This window comes from Rattus rattus, chromosome 6, assembly GCF_011064425.1.
Source record: "Rattus rattus isolate New Zealand chromosome 6, Rrattus_CSIRO_v1, whole genome shotgun sequence".
Lineage (NCBI taxonomy): Eukaryota > Metazoa > Chordata > Mammalia > Rodentia > Muridae > Rattus > Rattus rattus.
In genome coordinates, this window is record NC_046159.1 from 14,544,392 (window position 1) to 14,571,638 (window position 27,247).

General features: G+C 44.8%; 1 protein-coding gene across 3 annotated transcripts; it reads left to right on the forward strand.

The window, feature by feature from the left end:
* The first annotated feature begins 238 nt into the window (after window positions 1-238).
* On the forward strand, window positions 239-26,885 carry Gpr19 (G protein-coupled receptor 19). Of its 3 annotated transcripts, XM_032905537.1 has the most exons (4): window positions 239-531; window positions 1,166-1,217; window positions 9,997-10,152; window positions 25,487-26,885. In XM_032905537.1, exon 4 carries the CDS (start codon window positions 25,509-25,511, stop codon window positions 26,754-26,756), a length of 1,248 nt encoding a protein of 415 aa, XP_032761428.1. In that variant the 5' UTR covers window positions 239-531; window positions 1,166-1,217; window positions 9,997-10,152; window positions 25,487-25,508; the 3' UTR covers window positions 26,757-26,885. The 3 variants fall into 3 exon arrangements, with proteins under 3 accessions (XP_032761428.1, XP_032761426.1, XP_032761427.1); XM_032905535.1 differs by lacking the exon at window positions 9,997-10,152; XM_032905536.1 differs by lacking the exons at window positions 239-531; window positions 1,166-1,217 and adding an exon at window positions 9,692-9,784.
* Window positions 26,886-27,247: the final 362 nt, after the last annotated feature.

Here is a 27,247-nt window from a genome sequence, read left to right on the forward strand (position 1 = left end):
TTCTTTTGTTTTGTATCGTAAAAAAAAAAAAAAAAAAAGGGGTGGGGGAGACGCCAAAGCAAACCCCAGTATCTTAAGGCGACGGACTGTGGCTTCTGCTACTTCATCTCTTTCTGAGGAGCCAGCTGCGCGATCATGGCAGCCAAAACTCTTCCACAGGACGGTCGGCCTTGAGCTCTTTCGTTTACGGACAACGCTGAGGCTGAGGGGGAAAAGAAAAAGACAAGAAAAGAAGAAAAAAGATTTAAAGGAGAGGTGGTGGGCGGGCCCCACGACGCCACACTAAAAACCTCAGCGCTTTCCCCAGACAACGCGAGATCCGGTGCCAGGACGTGGCCCCACCCCTCGCCTCCCTCCCCGTGATTGTGTGCGCATGCGTTGGGATTTTTGGCGCGCAAACCTTTCAAAACTTCCTGCTTGGTCACAGGTGGCCCCGCTCGGCCTCTGAGACATGTCTGTCAGGTTGGAGCCGGGGATTCACGCCCACAGCGTCACGTCCTTAGGGATTTTCGGTCGAAATTCCACCTGAATGTAACTCGTCCCTCTTTTCTCTTCGTATGTGGGTCATGAGGTTTCAGTCAGAGAGTCAGTGGGAGAGAGCCCATCACTGTTTTAAAACAAAATGTTGAGTCTTAGTTGTGTGTACCTATAACTGCGAGCGGCATAAAAGGATAAATCTGTGGGGCGAACGCATTTTTTATTTTTCTCGAAGACTCGGAGAGGCTGTGAACGTGGACCGGGTTAATATAGGGGGATGAAGATGAGAAATTTTAAAAATGGAAGAGATCTATGAAGACAGTACCACATGCTTGAGAGACGAGGCTAGAAGGAAGTATGGTAGTGGTAGGAGCTAAGCTTTCTTTTTTTCTTTTCTTTTTTTTTTTTGGTTCTTTTTTTCGGAGCTGGGGACCGAACCCAGGGCCTTGCGCTTCCTAGGGAGCTCAGCTTTTATGCATATTTATAAGCAAGTACGCGGCACTGCCACATATTTAGTTTATGACAGAGAAGTAAAATGGGATGCCTTTGAGTGGAACAGACACATTTTAAAAAGTTTTCATGAGCAAGAGCTGAGGTTGGGACTGGGTAAAACAGATAATAATCTGGAGTCTTAGAATGCTGCAAGTGTGGACGGGTCTGACTGATCTGGCCTCTTTTTCTCTCCCAGGGGACATGGAACACCTGCACAAACTGGATAGTTGCCCTGTTACGTCTCAAAGGTACCATCCGGCACCCGAAGTGTCCTCTTCTCAATAGTATGCCTGGCATCTGCCACCAACCTCACGGTTCAGCCAGAATGGGAATTTGGCTAACAAGTCACTCAGATGAGTCACTCACTGGCTTACTACAAGATTATGTATTCCTAACCTATAGTCTTCCAGTTGTGGTGATCTTAGAATCCACTCTAATATTGGGAGCAGCGCTGTACAGTACAGTCGGTATTGTCATTTTCCTTATCCCCAGTGAGGTACCGAAATCCATGATGCTCAGGTCCCCTGCGTAATAAGGCTATATTTGCATATAGCCCTTGTAAGGTTTCCATAAGGTTTGAACAATCTCTCGATTGTTTGTGACATGTAAGTCGATGTAAATACTCTGTAAATAGCTCCTGTACTGTATAGTATAGGGAATAGTGACAAGAAAAGCATTCAGTACAGATGAAAATTTTTCTTCTCTATTTTTGTATCTGCTTTTGGCTGAATCTGAGCATGTGGAACCCAAGGGGTGGGGAGTGGGGGGTGGGGTGTTGACTCTTATTTCTCTCTCTCTCTGTGCGAGTTACCTCACTATCAATCAGACTGGCCTAAATGGACTAAAAAATATCCAGATTCAGACAAGGCCTCTTACCTCAACTTCCTGAATAGCTGACACTCCAAGTGTGTGTTGGGTACCCTTCTGATTATATTTTGATCCTTTGTGTGCTCTATAAAGAGAATATAGGAAGATTGGTGGGATATATATTTGACCAGCCCCGACAAGGGAGTAGCTGATAGGTAAGCAATACAGCTTCCTCTGTAAGAAAACAAAGACTGGAATGTCTTCAGATTAAAGCTGGCAGCGATGGAGAAGGGTCCAATTATTAATGTTTAGAGGAAAGTCCTTGGAAACCAGGTATAGAGTCATACATACATCTATAGTCCCAGCTACCTAGGATGAGCCAGGAGGGCGGCTTGAACCTAGCCGGGACCTAGCCTCGGGGCTAGGAGCAGCGGTGCAGTGGGATGGAGAGAGGAAGGGAGAGGGGAAGGAACAAGGGAAGACAGAAGATATGGTAGATCCTCTCAGCAAGTTCTCTCTAAAGCACTGCATTTTGGCAGATTGTATTGTTATGTTGGCTGTATATGCTGAATTCACAGGAAGATGCGGGGAAAACTTATGAATATAATAGAATAGGATCTCTGGGTTGACATCTAAATATTTGGTTTTGGGGATTGGGATCATCCGTCATCTAAGTGTAATATCATAGGAACTGTTTAGAATTGGGGATCAGAACCCTGAGGCTTAACTTTGGATCAGCCAGTTGTACCAAGTGACATCTTAGAGCCTCATTTTCCGTATTTATAAAGTAAGGATTAAAGTAAAAGAAGAATAAGGATGAGAATACCTTTTTAAAAAAATATCTTATTTTTCCTCTGTGGTGTTTTGCTTCTATTATATGTCTGTGCACCACTTGTGTTCCTGGTGCTCTGAGAGGCCAGAAGAGGGTCTCCTGAGTTACAGATGGTGTTGAGTCTCCGTGTGGTGCTAGGACAGATGAATTCAGCCTCTTGGGCTTGCTTTGTGGAGCAGAGAGCGCCTTTACCTGTAGAGCCATCCCTTTGGCCCATCAGGTGTTTGTTTGTTGAGACAGGGTCTCTAAGTAGACCAGGCTGACCAAGAACTGGCAGAGTCACAAAGATTCTCTTGCCAGCATCTGTCAACCTGCGCCCTGGACACTTACCTTTCAATGGGTCCTGTTTCGTAAGGAATCAAGCATGCATTTGAAAGATAGCTCTTGTGGGACAGGAAGTAATGCATGAGAGATTGGTCTCTGCCTTAGGATGTTCTTTCCTTGAACTTTAATTATTATTGATGTGTCTGTGCTGAGATTAAAGGTGTGCGTTATCATACCCACCCCATCTGTATTTTTTAAACTGTTGTTGTTATTATTATTATTATTATTATTATTATTATTACTAGTACTACTACTACTACTAAGGTTGAAAACTACTGCTTAAAGAATTTCTGTAGAAAATGAAAAGAAACTAGATCAATGGCTTATGCCCTCCTGATCTGCATAGTTACATATTTGAAGAGATTCTGGAGGAATAAAGGCAAGGGCTTGAGATGAGTTGGGCACAGTGACAGATACTCTGGAGGGGAGGCACTGAAATAAGCATCCTAACTTGGGAGCAGTAAATGTTGTCATTACTGTGGATGCCAGGAACACACTGAATTCTGTATGGAAGACGTTGAACCTCTCAAATTGGCCCTTTGATCTAGCTCAAGCGACAAAAAGATATCTTGGTTTCTTTGGCACCTGGAGCTGTTCTGCTCCATTGACTGGGGGAGGCATGATTAAAGTGTTTGCATATGGGTGGTCTTCTCTCCTGGGAGGGCAGGTGGGAATGCCTTTTTTTTTTCTTCTTTAAAGCAGGCATTGATTATGAAGGCTTCCCACAGCCAATCAAAGGTATGAGACTGATCTGACCACACTGATGGTTTTGTTGTTACTGACAGATGGAAAAAATAGGGTTGAAGTCTATCTTCATAGCCTTTTAGTGAAAACAAAATCACTTGGGGATGGGGAATGTCTGGGAGAGAAATTGCTCCCTTTTTTTTCCCCTCTTGTGTGATACAAGATCCCATGTATCCCAGGCTAGCCTCAGAGCAACTGTCTCACCCACCTTCACCCCCCAAGTGCTGGGATTATAGATATGTGCCATCACACACATTTTGTGAAGTTCTGGAGTTCTAACCTAGGGTTGTGTACGTTTGTGCTAGGCAGATTGGAAGGCACTGTGCAGGCACTGTTCGAATCAAGCTGCATGCCCCAGCTCCAGTAACTTTACCTTCTTAGACACAAACCGTTTGCTTGTACCACAGCTCTGACTTGCAGTGATTCACAAGTTGAAAACACCATTGTTGGACACTATGCCCAAAATGTAGTTATGGCCAAGAATATCTTTTGCCATGTGGGATGCATTTTTTAAAAATTTTTAATTATGTGTTTGTGTGTGTTTCTATATGTCTATGTGCATGTGACTGCAGGTACCCTCAAAGATCACAGGTGTTTTATTCTGTCTGTATTTGGAATTACTAGCACTCGTGATTTGGGTGTTGAGAACTAAACTCAGTTCCTCTGGAAGAGCAGCAAATGTTCTGCAGCCCTGGACACTGTCTTTGAGTGGAGCCCCCTTTTTAGGGACTCAAACATACATGTGAAAGATAGTCCTTGTGGGACAGGTAGGAATGCATGAAAGATTGGTCTCTGTCTTTAAACTTGACATTAATGTGTCTGTGTGGATGGGTTGGGGGCCAGAAGACAACTGTCTGGAGTCACATTCCCCTTTGTGTAGGTTCCAGAGATCAGACTCAAGTTGTCAGGCTTGTGGGCAAGCCCTCTCCTCAGGCAGCCGACTCACCACCCTTCGCAGATGACTTTTATGACTTTGAATGAGCCAAAGACAAATGATGCTTGAGGTTCATGACTGACTTTTCATCTGCTGGAGACCACCAGTGCTGTCGAATAGGGGGCAAAACAAGAAAGAGAGGCCTAATTGGGGGAAAATGTAGTTAGGAGGTATGGGGTTATAGCCTATGGGGTAAAGCACATGCTTACTATTCATAAAGCCCTGCATTCCACCACCTGCCACTCTCAATTAACAAAAATTGATAGGTTTGTGTTTTCTTTGTAGATGTGAAAAAAATGTCTTTTGGAACTTTTCCAAAGTTTCTGTTTTTTTTTTTTTTTTTTTTTTCCAGAGCTGGGGATCGAACCCAGGGCCTTGAGCTTGCTAGGCAAGCGCTCTACCACTGAGCTAAATCCCCAACCCCGTTTTTCCAAAGTTTCATACTATGCCACTATGAAGTTCTGGTCCTTCATAAAAGGGTGTCCAGTCTATTTCTCTGCTTCTTTAGGGAGTGTAGAGGAATTTACCCAGCAACATGGTTACTTTGGCAAGGGATCATGTCCAAAGACCTTCTAGGTCTATATGATCCACCTGGAATGCCAACGTTCTCTGGATTACAGTATGATCTGGCTGGAATATACACGTGCTCTTAGTATACACCTTTATCCCTAGCCATGAAGGAAGCAGCCATATTTGAAGGTGACATTTCATAGCACAGCAGACAGAGTGATCAATCAAAGAAAGATTTGACAGAATGATTCATAGATAGATACATCCAGCTCACATGAGAACAGCACAAGAAAGAGAGGCTACTTAAGAGCAGAGAGAGGAGGAGAGGTGGGGAGATGGCAGTTTTATGTCCAGTTTTACAGAGGCAAGTTGTGAAAGAACAAGCTAGACACAGGTGAGGACAGAATGAGCTAGAGAATGAGAAGGAGCCAGAGGATTAGAACAGATTGCCAAAGTTAGAATGTGGCCAAGTAGAGCAATTCAGTCAGAAGCCAGAGAAGCTGGATTGAATTGGGCACCTTGGAAGATTCTACTGTACAGAGGCTAGAAGCACCCAGGCCTAGGCCTAGGGATAGTTAGAACAGAAAAAGAAACTCTCTGGGTTCAGCCCAAACTGTATATTTGCACAGCGTGTGTACAGCTCTCATCTCATCCCATCATCTGAGGGAATAATTTATAGGGGGATGTTAGAAACAGGATTCTAGGGCTGAGTAGTGGTAGCACATGCCTTTAATCCCAGCACTTGGGAGGCAAAGGCAAGCAGATCTCTATGAGTTTGAGGCCAGCCTGGTCTACAGAGTGAGTTCCTGGAGACCAGAGGGTACATAGAGAAACCCTGTCTAACCCCCACCCCCACCTCCCCAAAAAAAAAAAAAAAAAAAAAAAAAAAAAAAGAAGACAGAAAAGAAATAGAGTACCTTCCTTGGACTTTTGGTAATGTATTATGCTTTTTCTACAGAAAGTATTTGGGGGTTGGTACCATAAAGAGTGAGGCTATTTTGTACCAGCTGTCATTGGAGTTGCAGCTTCCTATACCAAATGCAGTGTCATCCTGGGGGGGATGGCAGCTAATGACCTATGAACAAAAGACTCCCTCTAACCACAGTTGACCCAGCCGAGATTAGAAACCACCAGTCTGTGATAATCTAATAAGTGTAGGTAGCATCAGGAACTCCCAGCACTCAAGACTAAGAACAAAAGGGAAAGTTCTTCAGAGGGATATTGCTAAAGTGGGTATAGGGAAAAGATAAAGGCTTTAGTGTGTCTCACTTGTAGCAAGAATATTGATAAAATGGCTAAGGGGTAAGAGGCAGAGTCCACAGCAGAGATAGGCACTATTATTATAAAGTGGTTGAAGAACGTATTCTGCACAGTAGAAAGATAGCAGAGCTAGGGTAAAGAAAGAAGCAGGTTGAAAGTTACAAGAACTTTAAAAGGGGCTGGAATGATGTAGCTCAGTTGAGAGAGTGTGTAACTAGCATGCATGAAGGCATGGGTTCAGTCCCCATCGCTGATGATGCATGTCATTCCAGACTTGCATAGTGAGCTCTCAAGGTTAGTCTGGGCTACATGAGATCCTGTGTCAGAAACCAAGTCAAAACAAAGACAAAGGGCTGGAGAGATGGCTCAGCAGTTAAGAGCACCGACTGTGGGATTGGGGATTTAGCTCAGTGGCAGAGCACTTGCCTAGCAAGCGGAAGGCCCTGGGTTCGGGTCCCCAGCTCCGAAAAAAAAAGAAAAAAGAAAAAAAAAAAAAAGCACCGACTGCTCTTCCAGAGGTCCTGAGTTCAATTCCCAGCAACTCACAGCCATCTGTAATGGGATCTGATGCCCTCTTCTGGTGTGTCTGAAGACAGCTACAGTGTACTTTATATATAATAAATGAATAAATCTTAAAAAAAAAAAAAAGAAGTACTTTGAAGAAGGAAGGGTTTACTTTGGCCCAGGTTTGAAGGATGCAGTTTAGCCTGGAGAAAAAGGCATGAGTGTGAACTTGAGGCAGTCACATTTGGTCTACATTCCGGAAGCAGAGAGCTCAGCTGTGTGTATGAGTGTGTGTGAGTGTGTATGAGCGCGTGCGTGCGTGCGTGCGTGCGTGCGTGCGTGCGTGCATGGTCTATGCGCATATTGGATGCTCACCTTATTCTTTTAGATAGCGTCTCATCTATAGCTCACCAGATTAGCTGGGCTGACTGGCCAGTGAGGTCCAGGGATCTGGGATCCTGCCTTCCCAGCATTGGGATTACAGATTCTTGCTTCTGTGCCCAGTTTTTAAATGAGTGTTGGGGATCTGAACTCTGGCCCTCATGATTGTAGGGCTGGTACTTTACCCAAGGAGACATCACCCCAGTTCTGAGAGGTTTCTTAGTCCAGTCAAACTGACTCTTAACCATGATAGGTGGGACGTGGATGAGACCAAAACGACGGTTTGAGAGACTAGTCTGGTTTTAGGGTGGACAAGACAAACTTTCAAGCCTAAAGCATTGAAGCATTGAAGGCTTGAGACAGAGGAGTTAAAAGAGAAAGAAAAGCATTTTAATGAATCCCCCAGGGACACTTTCATAGTGGTTTTCTTTCAGGAAATATTTGAAGCAATTGGGAAGATCCTTTTTATTATTAATTTTAAAATTGATTGCACTGACTGTGTCTATGAATATCTTTGAGTACACATACATATATACAGGGTTGTTCCTGTAGCAACAGGATTAGTTACTCACTTTTTTAAACCATTCGCTTCCTTTGTTTGGTCCTCAATGGGTTTCTAAGTGGTGATGAGTTTAAGGACTGTGTAATCCAAACAAAACTAAACAAGTAGATACTACTTATTCAGCTTATGGTAATTTCCTAAATGTGGCAAATGTTAAAATTAAGAGCTGAGTTTTAAACTGGATATGGGGAATATACCTGCAAACCCTGTACTGAGAGACAAGGGCAGAACTATCATTAGTTGAAGGCTAGCCTGGGCTACATAGCAAGACTATTCTGAGTCTTACATTAAAAATAAACTAACCTTCCCCCTTTCATAAACTAAGAGTAGAAACTGGAGGGTTAGTGAGGTGGCTTGGTCATCATGAGAGCGTGAGGACGAGTTTGGATCTCTAGCACTCAAGGCAAAAGCTGGAGCTGCCCGGGTAGCCAGATCAGTGAGTTCCAGAAAACACGGAGAGATTGCAGAGATTCATCATCAGCCTCTGGCAACTCTTTGCAGTTGGTTCTGCTTGTTGATCCTGGGAATGAACTTGATTGTCAGGAAAGGCCTTTACACACTGAACTAAGCCACTTTAAATCCCTGATTTGGGGTAATCCAAATGTCCTCCAACTATTACCTGAATTTATGTTTAAAAAATAAATTTACCAGTCTGTATACAAATAAATTTTTTATTTTTCCTATAATATGGCAAAACATTTGCAAGGTGGTTCTTGTGGTCAGCATTCAGTTATGTTTCTTAGATATCTGCAATGTGCTATTAGGAGCCGCGTGAGTGGCTTCTGGAAGGCAGACATCGAGTCTCAAAGAGAAGTGCCTCTTGTGTGTTCGTCCCACCGCTCTGTGGGAGTAGCCCACACATGCTCTACAGAGCACATGCTCTACAGAGCACATGCTCTACAGAGCACATGCTCTACAGAGCACATGCTCTACAGAGCACATGCTCTACAGAGCTGGTGTCTTCATTCAGTCCAAATAGATTTTTAAGGAAAGAAGCAAGGGGGGATGGAAGGACTTCCTGTCTTAGTCTCAATATGGAATCATAGCAGTGTGTAGGGTCACAGCAGTCCAGTCAGGAAGAAGTCTGCAAGGTAGGTCTGGTTTTGCAAATGCTAACTGAAATCCTCTGCAACAATTCAGTTCTTTCCCCTTTTCTTTAGTCAGCAGGGTCCCATGGTGATGGATTTTGAAAGCAATAGTCCCCTTCAGCAGTTACCTAGCACCATGGCAACCAGGACGTCAGCAAAGCAGGATAGACCCACACAAAACAGCTGCAACTAGGCTTCTATCCTGCTCCAATTCAGCTCTGCCTGAGGCCCACTGATGGAGCTAAAAAACGTCTAGGCTTGTTCACCCTAGCATTCCTGTGTGTTGGTGGGGATTTTCCCATAAACAGAGATATAGGAATATATAGTAAACTATGTCTTGAGCCTCCACTCGCTAAAAAGAAAAACCTAAGAGTATATTTTAAGGGGTAACAACAGGTTGCAGGAGAGGGGCTAGAAAGCAGATGCAGATTGAGTGAAATAAAAACCCATTTGTCCTCCTAAGTATAGTAAGGTGATAGTAGAGAAAGTTAGAGCCCTAGATATATGGGGTGGTTTATATTTAGATACACGATCAAGGGAAAACTTTAACAAATATTTTTATTTACCTGAAATAGACAAATGGCTTTAAGGACCGCAATGCTGTCCGTGGTGCTGAACTCTCCATCGACCAGATGTGCTCTAAGACTGCCCCCAAGATAGATTAAGGAACACATTGTCACATCCGGATGCTGATAATAGAAAGAGGTTGAGGAATTGGAAGGAAGGCACGGTTTTCTTCCCCTATGAAGCAATTCTGAAAGCGCAGGATAAAATTACCAGATTGGAAAAAGAAAGTGAGGAAAGCCGGAGGTCTGTGCGGCTGAATCTTTCCCTTTTCATATGGAGATTTTCAGATCAGAGCCAATCAGGTCAGAGATTTCTGCTGCTTTGCTCCTGAAAAGAGGAGTGGGGGAAGGGAGAGAGAAGATGGCCACATTTCCCCCACAAGCCACATGATCTGTTTCCCATGTGACACATTCCAGAGCCTTGGAAAGGAGAAGGGAGGGGCACTGAGGGAGTGGGGCTGGGGGTGGGAAGATGGTTTAGCAGTGAACCTTCACAGCGTCATCCTCTCTACCAGGAAGCAGGCGGAGGGCTGGGGGAAGGCAGAGGAGAGATATGACTGTGTTCCGAAGGTTTCCCAGTGGCTTATGGCATCCTCCAAAGTCCTGTGCGGGAGCTGCTCCTGACCAAGAAGACCCACGGATCCTGTCCCTGAAATCAAGTCCCCATGAAGGTATGTGCTGAAGCCCCTATCTCAGCTGAAACGTGGCTCAGAGGGACAACACCGTCTCTTTCTCCTATTTTTTATTCTAGGAAATTTGGAGATTTTTGCCCTGGCTTAGATGCTTGTTAGGGGTGTTAGATTTGTTACAGGTCCAGAAAAGATGTATAGGTAGTTCTGTAAGATAAATACTTCTCCAGAGTAAGCTCCTATGGAGGAAGACAATTGGTTGAAAATTGTGTATAGTAATTGGTAATAAAGCCATAAACTCATTAGTGAAAGGGTTTCTCCCTGTCTAATCCTGGAAGGGGGAGGATCATTACTCGGAAGAGCTAGATTTCGTTGTCACTGTGAGAAAACCCTGCCTCATCCCTTTGAGCTGTTGTTCTGTGCCCAGAGGTTCCTGGCTGTGGCTCAGGAAGCCTGAGTGGGCAGTCCTGCCGTCCCTTTGTGCTTTAGCTCTCCCTTCTTCTGAGTCCCCAATACCAAGAGCACCAGTGCTTGCTCCCAAGCTGTGCTTCAGGACACCAGCCGGCCACAGAATCCCGCATGCAATGGAAGCCTTAGAGGGGCTCTCACGGGAGTCTGCCAACCAGAAAGGCGACAGTCTGCCTGCCGTACACTCATCTTGGTTTCCTCAAGTATTTCTACTCAGGTTCAAGAGAAGAGCTAGCAAATTCACATTTAATTTCATTTAATAGGTGCTTGAAAAAGTTATTGGTATGTGCAGGCAATCATTCCAAGCATGTAAGAAATCATACAGATTGTAATTTAGAGAGTTCAGCAACTATTCTAGGGTAACTTGGCACAAAATAGAACAAGAATTGAATCCCAAGACTCTTGACGCCCTTGTTGTTAACCCCTGAGCCGCATGGCTTGCCTCCCTGGGTTATCTCAAATGATGTCAACAGTCTATTGGGCTACAGATTTTGTTCAGCTGACGCTACTAGAAGCTTGAGTCAGCTTGCCTGGCTAAAACAGATCCCCAGTGAAATCTATATTTAATTTTGAATTATCCCAATAGTCATGTTCTGTACCCCAAATAACCCAGTAAGTAATTGCCTGTTCTTTCCCTGTTGTGCTACATAGATATCTAGTAGTAAAGCACGGTGTTACTATGGTGATCACTGATGTCTAAAGGAAAAAAAAAAGGTAAATCTGGAATTAAGTTACAATGGACTTTTAAAGTCAAACCTAGAAATATTATCAAGCAGGTGTGATGGCTCATGCCTGCGGTCCCAGCCCCTGGGAAGGAAGAGCACCACATATGTGACCTGCCTGGGCTTCAGAGTGAGCCTCGAAAAGAGACTTAAAAATTATGCATATTAACTACAGTGCCTGACTGAGTCTGTTGTTTTAAAATAATATGCGTTTAAAACAAAGATCTCTTTGCAAAGTATTTTAGGGTTTTTCTGGTTTGTTTGTCTGGTTGGTTGGTTGTTTTGGGCTTTTTTGAGTCAGGGTTTCCCTGTGTGGCCCTGGCTGTTCTGGAACTCATGCCTATAGACCAGGATGGCCTCGAACTCAGAGAGCCTCTGTCTCCTGAGTGCTGGGATTAAAGGCATGTGTCACTACAAACAAGCCTTATTTTAGGTTTTTAAAGGTAAAAGGATTTACTAGTCCTTTTAGATAAAGTTAGTGGTTTCTGGGGTCTGGGAGACGACTCAGTGTATAAAGTGTTTGGCAGGTGTGAGGATCGGGATATTCAGCACTGAAATTGTAAAAATTGTGTGTGGCCGTGTGCACCCATAACCTCAGCACTGGGAGGCGGAGGCGGGAGGGTCTCTGGGTTTGTCACGCTTTCCCTCTGACCAGCACAGGCGTGAACACACACAAACACATACCCACACACAGGAGTCTCTGAGATACGAGGATATGTTTACCATGAATGGTAGCACAATGCCAGCAATCCCAGGTGAGGACTGAGTAGTTGAAGTAAGAGGACTACCAAGAGTTCAAGGGTAGCCTGGTAGTGAACTTCTCGTAAAAAAAGAAAGGTAAAGGATCGTTCCCCTTGATCCTGTGTGGGTTTCCTTCTGACCTTTGAAGGAAGAAGATGCCCGATTTCATTCCTACAGGCTATGGAGAATTGAAAGAGGTGCTAGGTCTAAAATATAAAGTGGAAAGATTTGCAAACTTTTCCTTCCAAACATTCCATTTCCCCTAGTCATTTGTCGCAGAGCACTTTGAACAGTAGGTGTGTCCTCAGTGACATACACATTTCTCTGGGGCAGCTCACCTGAAATGTGGACTAGTGAGTGGTAAGCTCTCAGGACGCGTAGGAATGTACCACGGGAAGACTCAAGACTTAGATTCCTCCTGCAGCCAGTACTGGGGCCTATGTCAGTTTTATTTGTTTATCTTGTTAGTTTGATTTTGAGATAGGGTATAATTGTAGCCTAGGTTAACTAAACTCGCCGTGTAGCTGGCACGGGCCTTGAACTCTCCCTCTTTGTCTCCCCTTCCCAATCCTGGGATTCCAGGCCTGCCCAGCTCTGAGTCTGTTTTATTTGCATATGTTTTAGTGAAACAGCAAATATGCAGGAAGAACTTGGCAGCCATCAAAACTGTGCTTGGAGTTTCTGTATGCTAGGGAGACCCATCGTGAAGCGGAGCTTGGTGGTATCCATGAATCCTTTCCCGGGTCTCTGCTCCTCCTCGAAGTTTCCTTTGTACCTAAGATGAAGTCCTCCTGGTATTCTGTGGAGAGGTGAACCAGGGCAGCCCCAGCAGTCTTTCCCTTTGGCACTTCTGCCTTTACAGTTCACATCAGGCTGAGAATGAGCATCTCCAGGCCTCTGCTCCTGTACTCCTTTCTCTAGTCTGGTGCCCACTTCCCAGAACACTGTCCGAAGAGTCTCAGATCCGAATAGACCTTTCCCTGGGGACCCTTGAGATCCTAAGTGTCAACTCAAGCTTGAGCCCAAAACGTGGCTGTCAGGACCCAAATGAAAAACTGTCTCAAGGCATTTTCCCTCTGCAACATTATGGTCCAACCCAGGCCTCCCATGGACTGGCATGCGGCATCCCAGCCCTGCCAGGGCATGTTTGAAAGCTTGCTTAGTGTTTGAATGCAAATTTGAAAGCTAACTGCGATTAAACTAGTCACCCTCAGGATCAGATACGTAATCCAGCCTGTATTATTTTCTATTTAATTAAATCATTAAAGACAGAAAGACAGAGCTCAAGAGTAAAGTGACCACACTGCCTCCTTCCCTCCAGTGTCACCTGCTAGGTTTGGCACACAGCAGAAGCAGCAGCCTGTTGGAAGGGCATTGTGCAGCTTGCTGACTACATACACGGGGCAGTACGGCTGGCGCCCCGCTGGGCTTTTTACCTGCCTTCTTACCCACTGAACTTGATGACCAGAAGACAGAAGAGAAAGTGTAGTCGTTGCCTTGAGGAGAGCCCCTGACAGTGGTTTTGATTTGGAGGGTAGGTATGGAAGATCTGTGAGGAAGTGCACAGCACACCTGGGTGCAGAGTCTGAGAAGGCGATGGCTGGGCTTCGTCTTGTAGTGTATAGTTGTATCTCTCCCGAGGGGGTTTACATCAGAAGGGCAGCAATGGAGCCAAGGCCCAAAGTATGGGTGGTGTGTCCTTCATGAGCTATGCCAAAACCTGGGCTGAAATGGAGTATGTTCTCTTAGGGGACAGGTTAAGAGCAGGAGAGTTACTGTCATGATTTTATTTCCTGTTTGTAGTTACTTTCCCTTGACAGAAACTTTAAAGAGGCATCTCCTGGAGCCTTTCATGCAAAAGACTCCCACCGACACCTGGCAGCTGTCATACTTAGTCTTTTCCATACAACTCTGTGATACACATTATCAGCCCTTTTCCAATCAGGAAACTACAGTTCAGAGACATTAACTAATCTGTCTAAAATCACAACTAGTAGCCAGCATTAAACTAGTTCCCTTGGATCTTAGCATATTGCCAGTAATGTTCTTTCTTCCCTGCTTTAAAAAGAATGTATTTATGTATTAGACTAATACAAAGTAGTTCTCAACCATTGGAAAACCAGGAGCTGGAGAGATGGCTCAGTGGTTAAGAGCACTGACTGCTCTCCCAGAGGTCCTGAGTTCAATTCCCAGCAACCACATGGTGGCTCACAAGCATCTGTAATGGGGTCTCATGCCCTCTTCTGGTGTGTCTGAAGACAGCAACAGTGTATTCACACACATTGAATGAATGAAGGAATGAATGAACAAATAAATAAGTTTTTTAAAAAATGGAAAACTAGGGACTGTAGAGTTGGCTTGGTGGTTGAGAGCACTACCTGCTCTTCCACAGAACCCAGGTTCAATTCCCAGCACTCTCATGGTGGCTCACAACCATCTGTAACTCCAGTTTCATGAGATATGATGCCTTTTTCTGAACTCCAAGAGTAACTAGGCAAGAAAGTAATGCACACTCATACATGTTGGCAAAATTCCATAACTTTTTAGGAAATTGGGAAAAAAAGCAAGAACATCTAAAATCCTGATGTATTTCTTACTCTTTATCAATGTGTATCACTAAAAGCAGATATGTATTGAGATCTTGCTTTCTTCTAGATATTGTTTTTGGCTTCTTTCTCTCTCTCTCTCTCTCTCTCTCTCTCTCTCTCTCTCTCTCTGTGTGTGTGTGTGTGTGTGTGTGTGTGTGTGTGTGTAACCTGGAGCTAGAGATGAATTCTGTATCCTCCTGTCTCTACCTCCCAAGTACTGGAATTGTGGGCACGCAGCATACACCTGGCTTAGCCCTTTTCTCACATACTTCATTCTGACAACAGATCAAGTAGTTTAGGGATGAGAACAATAAGCACAAAGATAATTAAATTGCCAGAAGCCACGCGGACTGTGAGGTGAAGCCCAGACAGGCTACCTCTGGAGCAGTTTCTTACCACATTAGCATTTGGGGTACATAATTCTTTGATGCTCATTGTAGATTGTTTAGCAACATCCTTGGATTCTGCTTACCAGACACCAGTGACATTTGAACCCAGTGTCTATAGACACTGCCCTATATCTCCTAGGAGGTAAAGTTTCCACCCAAGAACCACTGGTCTTGAGCCCCAGCACTCAACTCCTGGCCTCTACAACCTCTTCATATCCAGAATGCCCATAGTGTGCCCTCAAGGTGGCTCACTGGGCCCCACACAATGGAAGGAAAAAACAGACACTTGTCAAAGCCAGGCTTGGGTGCACACTTGTAATCTCAGGATTTGAGAGGCAGAGGCAGAAGGATTTAGGGTCATCCATGGCTACATTTCAGTTTGAGGCCAGTGTGGGCTGTGAACCCTTGTCTCAATAAACAAGATACAAAAACTTAAAAAATAATAAAATAAAGGAGCTTAGAGTGATCGGTCAAGTAAAGCCCTTGCTTTGTGAGCAGGAGGGCCAGAGATCACTCCCTAGTGTGTGTGGAATGCTGGCCGTGCTGAGTGCTGCATACCGTGGGTGGAATGCCAGTGTAGAGAGGGAGAGAAGGAAGGGCTTGCTGCCTCCATTTTAGCTTCACTAAAGAACTTCGGGTCAATGACAGGCATTGTCACAAAGGGGGTATACAGCATTCCTGAGAGAGACACCTGAGATTGTCCTGCTCCATACACATACGTGTTCTCATAACATACACATGTGTGTCCACATAAGAAGTAAGAAAGTAAGTACAGCACTGAAGGAGGAAACAGGAAATAGGAAGGAAAAGACAGTTTTGGAGCCCCTTCTCTGGGTGTGTCAGATGGATGAACCAGGGCCAGGGGCAGGTGACGAGTGCTAGTGTTGCCTGTGGTGAACAAGGGTCGGATTCCTCCAGAGCTGTGTCCACTTCAGTACATTCCTTGGGCACACCCCAGGGGCCTTTGTTGCCGTACTTAGCTTTGTATGGGCAGGTTCCCACCCTCCCAAGAGTCTCCTGTGGTGGCTATTGCTCCAGCTGGCAGGTGTAGGGGAGGCACCCACAGCACGAGATCTGTACAGGCAGACCTGTCTTCACACTCCAGAGACAGCATTCATTACCCTCCTGTAGGGGTACAGCTGTGTACTGGAGCTGCAGGGTCCCAGACTCAACAGTGATCTCATGTGGGTAGTCAGTCCATAAGCTGACCCACAAACTGGGCTTGGACTCAGGTCTGTCAGACTACAAAATGATTCTTGACTGATGAGGTCAGCACCTAGCCATTCAGGGGGCTACTTCTTGTAGGGCCCACTGCCCAAGCACATCCTTGTGAGCCCCAACTGCCCTGTTTTTCACATTTGCATCCCTTGGATGTCTCATATCTGGGGGAAGTGGCCGGTTGGTTCATGCTTCCTACCTTGACTGCCAGCCCTCAGGTCCTTGGGCAGCGCTGTTCTTTGCTGACTTTCTCTTCTTACTCTCTGAACTGTGGGCTGTCCTTCACACCCTTGGTGAACTCCCAGGCTCTCGTCTGCAGTCAGTTTTTACCCTGATTCTTCTGCACACACCACAATGCAACCTGTAGTCTCTACCTTCCCTACAAGTCTAGCAGAGCCTTATAGTTTGAAAGGTCTCATTCTTTTCTTTCTTTAAAGATTATTTCATTTCTGTTTCTGTCTATATGTGTACCTGCATGTGTTTGCGCAGATGGCCAGAAGAGGGCATCCGATTTCCTGTAGCTAGAGTTACAGGTAATTGTGAACTGCCAGACATGGGTGCTGAGAACAGAACTCTGGTCTGCAAGAACGGCATGTGTGTAACAGCGTTCTTTAACTACTGAGCTAACTAGAGAGCCATCCATCTCACCAGCCCCATCCATGCGTCTAATTTTGCCTTTTTCTATATTATCAGCATCCAGTCTTTTCCTGGTTAACTTTTTGTTGTCGGGATAAAACCTTCTGATCAAAAGTAGTTTAGAGGAGGAAAGACTTACATGTTAGAGAGGGAAGTCAGGGCAGGAGCTCAAGCAAGAACTTGAATGAGAGACGGCTTACTGGCTAGCTTGCTGACACATGGTTGTTAGCTAGCTTTCTCATACAAGCCAGGAAGTCCTGACCAAGGAATGGTGCCTCCCACAGTGGGCTGGGCCCCCCTCAATTAATAGTCAAGACAATCCCATAGTCATGCCCAATCTGTGGGCAGGCCAATCTGATCTGGGCATTCTCCTCAATTGAAACTCCCCTCTGAGGCGGTGTCTTACTTTGCAGAGTAAGCTAGGATGACATCCAGAAGTTCTTGCCAGTCCCAATGTGCTCAGGCCTCCCCTGGTTCCTTTGAGTAGTTTCAGTTTCAGGTCTAGCATTCAAACTTTCGTCCATTTTGAATTGCTTTGTATACCTGGCAAGAAATGGGAATTTAATTTCATCCTTTTTCTTGTAGATAATTCTGATTTTTCAGCACCGTTTATTGAAAAGACAGTCCCTTCTGTGATGTGTCCTGAGCACCTTTGTGAAAAATCAGTTGTGTTTAGTTGTATAGTTTCCTTGTAGGCATGTGTGTGTTTAACACGTGTGTGTGTGTGTGTGTGTGTGTGTGTGTGTGTGTGTGTGTGTGTGTGTGTGAATGTGTGTTAGAATGCCAATGCCATGCTGGCTTGATTAATACAACTTGGCTTTGGCAACTTGGGGACTATTGTGATTTGATAGAAATTTTGATTTTTCACTAACTCTGTAAAGAATATCATTGGTATTTTGTTAGAGGTTGTGCTGAATCTGTAGATCACTGAGCATTATGGACTTCTAACAATACTGATTCTTGCTATCCATGAGCACAAAGATATTTTTTTTCCTTTTCCCCATCCCCTTTCTTTTCCTCCTCCTCTGTCCTTCCCTTTGTGCTTCTTAACATCTTTCAATTTCTTTGACCAGTGTTTTACAGTTTACAGTGCAGCATTCTTTCACATCTTTGATCACATTTATTCCTCAGTATTTGTTTTGCAGCCATTATAACTGGGTTTGCTTTCTTGAATTCTAGTTTAGATGATTTGCTAATGATGTATGTAGAATGATTGGGCTTTTCTGTGTTGATTTTGAGCCCTGTAGCTTGGCTAAATTGGCTGAATTTGCTCATTGGTTCCAATAGTTTTCCAGGAAACTTAGTGTTTCCTCGAGTAAGAACACATTATCAGCAAACTAACAGCTTGACGTGCTCCTACCTGTCGTGTTTTGTCCTTCTGCCTTCCTTCTGCTTGGGACCTTCAGTATTTCATTAAACAAAGGTGATGGAAATGTGCACCCTTACTTTGTAGATCTCAGTGAAGGAGTTTCAGCCTTTCTCAAACACATTAAAGTGTTTACTATTGGCTCATTGTGCTTGGCTTTACTTGTGATGTGGTTTTTTTTTTTTTTTTTTTTGGTTCCTAATTTGTTGAGAGTTTTTAAGTAATGAAGCAAGATTCAACTTTGTTACTATAATCAGTTATTCAATTGTTCTCACTATAGTCTTTATATTCTGTTTATTTTATTTAGTGTCTTTTTACGCTGTAGTGAAGGCTATCCTGCAACTCACAATGTAGTTCAGACTGGCCTGTAACTCTACACTAATCACAACTCACTATGTCGCTCAGGCTAACCTGCAGCTCACTGTGTTGCCTGGCCTGGCCTGTAACTCACTATAGAGCTGTCACTGCTCTCAGACCTACAGCCCTCCTAACTCATTTGTTCGCAGTACTAAGAGGTAACACCTAGCAACCTAGAACTTGGAAGTGGAGGCAGGAGGAATAGAAGCTCAGGGATATGTGAGATCCTGTCTAAAACAAACAAAGAAAAGAAATTTAAATAAATATGTTCCTTGATCCATTAATAGTTCAAGAATAAGTTAATATCAACATATTTGTACAGTTTAGAGTTTTGTTATTGATTTCTAGTTTTATTACAGTATATTTTAAAAATATACTCAATATGATTTCAAGTTCGTCTGTCTGTCACTTGTTGAGACTGTCTTGTGGCCTGTCACATGTCTGCCCTGTGATTTGTGCTGGTTAGAAGGTTTATGCAGTTGTTGAATGGGCTGCTCCAGAGATGTCTGAGACCCATTCTGTTCTTTTCTTAGTGATTTTATATCTGGAGGATCTGCCCATTCCAGTCACCAGTGTTTACTATATCTGAGTCTCCTCTCCCTCCCCCTCTCATTCCCTTGCTCTATCTCACTCTCCATATGCATTTTATTTATTTATTTATTTATTTATTTATTTATTTACTTATTTATTTATTTAGGCAGAGTCTCACTATGCAGCCCTGCCTGGCCTGGCTTGGAACTCACTGTGAGACCTGGATGGCCTCAAATTTACAGAGCTCCATTTCCTTCTGACTCCCAAGTGCTGGGATTAAAGGCATGTAACAAAATTTGCATAAAATTTTAGGTTCAATCCCTAGTTCTACAAAAGGAAATTAGTCAATTAACTCTCCATCTGAGAATGCCCACAAATTGCTCCATGGTTAGTTTCTGGGGCCCTCTTCTGACCATGGGTGAATCATGATTCCCTGAGTAGTTTCTCCTCTCCCCTAGACTCTTGAGTATGCTACGAAAACCCTGCATCGCTGCTATATCGTCAGCCACATTCTTTGTTGTTATTTCCTAAAAGTTCTGCTTAACAATCTTTATTATTATTGTTCTGGAGGAGGTGCTATTCATGTGTCATGGCCCACATGTGAAGGCCAGAGGACTTCTTGGGAGTTGGTTCTCTCCTTACCCCTTTACTTGCAATGGAACTCAAGTATCCAGGCTTTCAAGTAAAACATTTAACCTGCTAAGCCACATTGCTACACCCCGTACCCCCGGTTCCCAAAGGTTCTTAATGCTTGTTCGTGGGAGTAGTGGGCTGCACATTGAAAGGTTAGCGATCTGTCCATGTCTCCGTGCTCTGCATGGTTTCTACTCTGCTATTACAGTTCAGACAGGCCTGTGTGCCTATGGGTGCTGCTGTGTCAGCACTGGAGGGCAGCCCGAGTCTGGGGCTACTCAACTCCATGGTCTTGTTACTTGCTACGGTTTTAGCACTAGAGGGCGGTCCAAGGCCAGATCTGCCTGAAATACACAGTTGGTGTATGATTGTTCATCATGAGACACCTAAGAAAGGATGGTCCTTCCCTCAGTGTTAGGGGCTGAGCAGATGTCGACATGCCTCATCCTCAGTCCCTGGCCTGTGGAATTTGCCTGAGCTCTGGGCAAATCTCCGTCAAGATGCTATGCTCAGGTTCCTGTAATCACTGATGCTGCAATGCTGCCCAGCCTGCCAAGACCAAGGAATCACAGTACACACCCCTATCCAGTGTATCTCAGTACACACCTCCCTCCAGTGTATCACAGTACACACCTCACTCCAGTGTGTCACAGTACACACCTGCATTCCAGTGTATCACAGTACACACCTCACTCCAGTGTATCACAGTACACACCTCACTCCAGTGTATCACAGTACACACCTCACTCCAGTGTATCTCAGTACACACCTCACTCCTGTGTATCTCAGTACACACCTCACTCTAGTGTATCACCGTACACACCTGCATTCCAGTGTATCACAGTACACACCTCACTCCAGTGTATCACAGCACACACCTCACTCCAGTGTATCTCAGTACACAGTGTATCTCAGTACACACCTCACTCCAGTGTATCACAGTACACACCTCACTCCAGTGTATCACAGTACACACCTCACTCCAGTGTATCACAGTACACACCTCACTCCAGTGTATCACAGTACACACCTCACTCCAGTGTATCACAGTACACACCTCACTCCAGTGTATCACAGTGTCAGTACACACCTCACTCCAGTGTATCACAGTACACACCTCACTCCAGTGTATCACAGTACACACCTCACTCCAGTGTATCACAGCACACACCTCACTCCAGTGTATCACAGTATACACCTCACTCCAGTGTATCACAGTACACACCTCACTCCAGTGTATCTCAGTACACACCTCACTCCAGTGTATCACAGCACACACCTCACTCCAGTGTATCACAGTACACATCTCACTCCAGTGTATCACAGTACACGCCGTACTCCTGTGTATCACAGCACACACCCGCACTCCTGTGTATCACAGCACATACCCGCACTCCAGTGTATCACAGCACACACCGCACTCCTGTGTATCACAGTACACACCTTACTCTAGTGTATCCCAGTATGCACTGCACCTCAGTATATCACATTATACTGCACTCCAGAGCATCACAGTACACACCTGCATACATTTCAATTGAATATATGCCTCTGTGGATACACAAGAGGCTGTGGGGAATAGCTTTATATTCCTGTTTTTGGATGAGGAGTCCATAAAGACCCCAAGTACAGCCCATATGACCCTTAGGATTCAGATCAGGCCCCTTGTGGTCATGAAGCTTACCTAGTTTGGAGGGAAACTCTGAAGTGATCACCATTTCCACTGTATGACCTAGGGTAAAACTTGAGGCTGGTGATACCATCTGGCTGAGAGGATTCCACGTAGGCCATCCTTGACCACAGGAAGCATTAACTGTGGGTGATGTATGCTGTCACAATCCCACTGTCATTGAATCATACTACTGTTTTCTCAAATAACTATAGGTACGGTAGTCTGTAGTTCTATAGAAAACATGTTAAATTAAAGTGTGTAAAAACTAGCATTTGGAAAACTCTAAGATTGGATTTTCTTTTTAAAAGAAATTTAAGTGGTTTTGGAGACAGAATTTTACTTTGTCATCCAGGTTGTCATCAAAAAGCTCTTCCTCCCCCGGCCTCCCAAATGTTGGGCTACAGGCATGCACTACCACTTCTAAATTAAAATTTTAAATCTCAAATATAAGAATGGGTTTCCTAGGGGTTGGGGATTTAGCTCAGTGGTAGAGCGCTGCTCAGGAAGCGCAAGGCCCTGGGTTGGTCCCCAGCTCAAAAAAAAAAAAAAAAGAACCAAAAAAAAAAAAAAAAAAAAGAATGGGTTTCCTGTGAAGTGAGAATGTTTATGAATACTTGTAATAAAATTTGTAGATATTTCAGGAGGAAAAAAGGTAAATTGTTAGGGATTTTTTTTTTATGTGTGTGTGTGTGTATGTGTGGTATGTGTGTGTGTGGTGTATATGCATGTGTATGTGTGTATGATGTATATGCATGTGTATGTGTGCAGAGGCCAGAGGCTGAGAGTAGGTGTCTTCCTCTGGTCACTCTTTACCTTACTTACTGAGACAGGATTTCTCACTGACTGAAGCTGAGTTTGCTAGTTTTGTTAGTCCGGCTGACCCTTTTATCCTGGGAATCTCCAGTCTCTGCCTCCGAAGTGCTGGTATTATAGCCAGGCCCCTGTGCCCACAGAGCTTTTACGTGAGTTCTGGGCATCCAGAACTTCTGTTTGATACTAATGTGGGTAGCACCTTATCCACTGAGCATTTTTCTACACCCCCCCCCTAGAGTTTTAAACCTCCGAGGTGTGATGTCGCACGCCTACAGAAGCTAACTAGCGTCAGTCAGCTTAGCTGGGATCATCCCGCCACAGGACATGGGGTTTATCAAGTGTGCTCCTCTCGCATTTTGTTTTTCTTTTGACAAGGTCTACTATGCAGCTCTGACTGGCCTTAATCTCATAGAGATTCACTTGCCTCTGCCTCCCTAGTGCTGAGATCAAAGACAAGTATCATCATGTCAGCAACCCCTCGATTCTTTGTGGTCCTTTTCTTCATCACATAGTTTCAAAAAGTTAAATGTATAACTTACACAAACACGATGAACATGAAAGAAATATTTTTATTCACTTACTATTGAAGGACACATCGAGATAAGGGTGCTTCAAAGAGCATTTGAAGGAACACAGAGGCATTTAAAAAAGTTAGGGGGCTGGAGAGATGGCTCAGAGGTTGAGTACTGGCTGTGTTTCTAGAGTTCCTGAGTTCAATTCCTAGCAATTCCACATAGTGGCTCATAACCATCTATAATGAGAATTGGTGCCCTCTTCTGGCCCGCAGGCATACATGCAAGCAGAATGCTGTATACATAATAAATAAATCTTTAAAAAAAAAAGTTAGCATTTAAACAGTGTCAAATGGTTAGACACAGAACTGGTTAATTTCCTACAGGGCAGCAGGGTTATTTGTTGAGTTAGACAGAAATACTCAAGTTAACATGTAACTCATAGTGTTGCGTTGAATAGTCTGGCACTACTCAAACGGTAGAGAGCAAAAGCAAGCATGGGTTTGCTTTGTTTCCCAGAGACATTATCTTCTGGGAGGCCCATTTAAGCATGTCCCAGGGTACGTAGCTCAATGTAGAGCATTTATTTGCCCAGCATACACTAGGGCCTAGGTTCATCCCCAGCATGGGAGCGGAGAATGTCCTAGCAGAACAACAAAGATACGTTATACCTTTTTGTATCTGTCACTTCTAAAATTATTATGTGACATAGTTATTAATTAAATGGCCATTTTTATTTTGGAAGCGGTCCCTGAAAGACATTCATTTCCAGGCTAACTTACAGAAGCTGTTGAGAGCTTTTACTATGGGACTCCAGATTGAAAGTAGCAGGCTTTCCCCAGGCTCGGATAGACCTGTCTGAGGTCTCCTAAGGTTCCTAAGTTCTGCTGCTTTAGTGTAATACCCACACACTATTTTCCCTCTTTTTATTTCATGTATTTTATGTGCACAACTGTTTTCCCTACCTGCATGTATATGCACTGTACGCATGCCTGGTGTCTTCAGCAGTCAGAAGGCATCAGACCCTGAGAACTGGGGTTACAGACAGTTATAAGCCACTATGTGGGCACCAGTGTTCCTATGTCTCCAGTGTCCCAGCCCTCTGAAGACACACGATGATCTGCCCACACCCACTGAAGTCTAGCAGGGCCATGGGTGGGAGGGGTTTAAGTTCTCTGTCCTTATGGTCCAATTTAGTTAATGTTTAATAAGCAATTATTAATGCAGGGCACTACAGTTAGACTCCATGGGGCACGGAGAAAAGACTAGCACCTCCTCCAGAACCCATAATTCAGTGGGGAAGATAGAAACATGGAAAGCCATCTGATGTTGTTTCCTAATCACACCTGGGGAACTCTTGAAACCCCCTGATGCCCTCTATGTTCCAAACTCATTAAATCAGAATCCCAGGGCTGGGGGATGGGACCCAGGCACCTGAGTATTTAGAAGTCTCTGGAAAACTCTAGTATATTGCCAAACAAGAGCAAAATAAACTGAGAGGGAAACTTACAAAAGGATTGAGTGCTGAATCAACAGAGCACCACAGCATTCTGGACAGGCTCATCATCTACTGTCCAATCACATTTCAGCCCAGATGCAGAAAGTATGACCTCTCTGTAAGTATGGGAAAGTCTTAGGTCAGCTGGATTGCAGAGCACTTAAAAAACATATACTTTGGGGACCGGGGCGATGTAAAGTATTAACCATGCAAGAATGAGAACCTAATGGTCTCCGAGAACCCATTTAAAGGGCTGGACACTGTTGAATGGTCCTGTTGGCTCCGTGGTACAGAGCAGAGACAGGAGGGCCCTTAGGAGGTGCTAAGACCCTGTCAGTACAGTGGAGGGCCTGGCGAGGTGGTTAGGACATTTGTTGTTAATGGACGTGCCCCAGCTTTGGGGCACATAGTGGCTTATAACTGTCTGTAGCCCCAATTCTCAGGGTCTGATGCCTTCTGACTGCTGAAGACACCAGGCATGCGTACAGTGCATATACATGCAGGTAGGGAAAACAGTCGTGCACATAAAATACATGAAAAAAACAAAAAGGGAAAGTAGTGTGTGGGTCTTACAGCCTATGTAGCTTCCTTCAAACCACGCCTCCTAAAGTATTCTGTGTGTGTCCGAGTGTATGAGGTGCATTTGTCTGTGTGCGGACATCAGAGCTCTGTCCCTCACTCAGTCTCTTAGATGTCAGTCAACAGATGAATAAGGCCAGTGTCACACGCGCGCACACACACACACACACACACATGCACACAGTAGAGTCTTACACAGCCATAAATAAGGAAGTGATAACCCTTACAGGAAAGTGGATGGAAGCACAGATCCTAGTAACGAAACAACCCAGGCAGGCAATTATCACTTGCCTTCTCTCATCTCTGGATCTTAGATTTTGAATAGCTACACAAAAATCATTGATAGATACATATGTGTGTAGGTGTGTATACATGTGTACATGTGTATAGGCGTGAGAGAGACATGAAGTAGAAGCAAGATTTTCCGGGAGAAGGCAGACTGGCAGGAGAGGGGAGAGAGGGATGCTCTGGGGGGGCGGTGAGTGTGGTAAAGCACGTGACTCGGCGGATGTGAATGGCTCTGAGAAACCCAGCACTGTAGTGCTGTATACTCACTCCGTCATAGCGGCCATTCTAACAAGGGTTGTCCTGTTTTGAGCAGCTTACATTGACACCATCTTAACAGGAGGCCTCGTTCTTCTTGTCTTATCTAGAACTAAGAGGAAAAGAGTGACTATGGGTTTTGATCACAGAATGGAGACCGACCAGCCCCCTGTGGTTACTGCTACCCTGCTGGTGCCCCTTCAGAATGGCAGCTGTGTGGAAGCAGCCGAGGCCCTGCTGCCCCATGGCCTGATGGAATTGCATGAGGAGCACAGCTGGATGAGCAACAGGACAGACCTTCAGTACGAGCTGAACCCCGGAGAGGTGGCCACAGCCAGCATTTTCTTCGGCGCTTTGTGGTTGTTCTCTATCTTTGGCAATTCCCTTGTGTGTCTGGTCATCCATAGGAGCCGGAGGACTCAGTCCACCACCAACTACTTTGTGGTCTCCATGGCGTGTGCTGACCTTCTCATCAGTGTGGCCAGCACACCGTTTGTCGTGCTGCAGTTCACTACCGGGAGGTGGACCCTCGGGAGCGTCATGTGCAAGGTGGTCCGCTACTTCCAGTATCTCACCCCAGGCGTCCAGATCTACGTGCTCCTCTCTATCTGCATAGACCGCTTCTACACCATCGTCTACCCACTGAGCTTCAAGGTGTCCAGAGAAAAGGCCAAGAGAATGATCGCAGCCTCCTGGATCTTGGACGCAGCCTTCCTGACGCCTGTCTTCTTTTTCTACGGCTCTAACTGGGATAGCCACTGTAACTACTTCCTCCCACCCTCCTGGGAGGGAACTGCCTATACTGTTATCCACTTCTTGGTGGGCTTTGTGATTCCCTCTGTCCTCATAATCCTGTTTTACCAGAAAGTCATAAAGTATATCTGGAGAATAGGCACGGACGGGCGGACCCTGAGGAGGACGATGAACATTGTCCCCAGGACCAAGGTGAAGACGGTCAAGATGTTTCTGCTCTTGAACCTTGTGTTCCTGTTCTCCTGGCTGCCTTTCCATGTGGCTCAGCTCTGGCACCCCCATGAGCAAGACTACAGGAAGAGCTCCCTTGTTTTCACAGCAGTCACGTGGGTGTCTTTCAGCTCTTCGGCCTCTAAACCCACTCTGTACTCTATTTATAACGCCAATTTTCGGAGAGGGATGAAAGAGACTTTCTGCATGTCCTCAATGAAATGTTACCGCAGCAATGCCTACACCATCACGACCAGTTCAAGGATGGCCAAAAGAAACTATGTGGGCATTTCGGAAATCCCTCCCGTGAGCAGGACGATAACCAAAGACTCCATCTATGACTCATTTGACCGTGAGGCCAGGGAGAAGAAGCTCGCCTGGCCCATCAACTCAAACCCACCAAACACTTTTGTCTAATTTCTAAGAACTCCTTCACTGTTATGTGCCAGAGATTTAAAAAAAGAAGAAAAAAAGCTTTAACTATAAAGAGAGAATTGATTTACTTAGTTTTCACTAAACTTCCTTTTGTAAAATGTATTCACTATTGATTGTGGTTCCTGTGGATTTTGTTCTGGTTGCTTTTTGCTAGTCAGTAGCGCTCCTACTGTTAGAGCCCATAAAACTTTTTTTCCTGGGCTGGAGAGATGGCTCGTTAGTTAGGAGCACCGGTTGGTCTTCCAAGGACCCCAGCACCCACAGGGCGGCTCACAGCCATTGCTCTCCAGTTTTAGGGGATCCAGTGACCTCTTCTGTCCTCTTGGAGCAGTGCACACTTGTGGTACACAGACATTCACGTAAGCAAAACACTCATACACATAAAATGTTTAAAGAACTTAAATATTTTTTACTTGTTTCAAAGTTTTTTCCTGAGCAGTAAGTCGGCTTAGAGGGTCAGGGCGCTTGCTGCC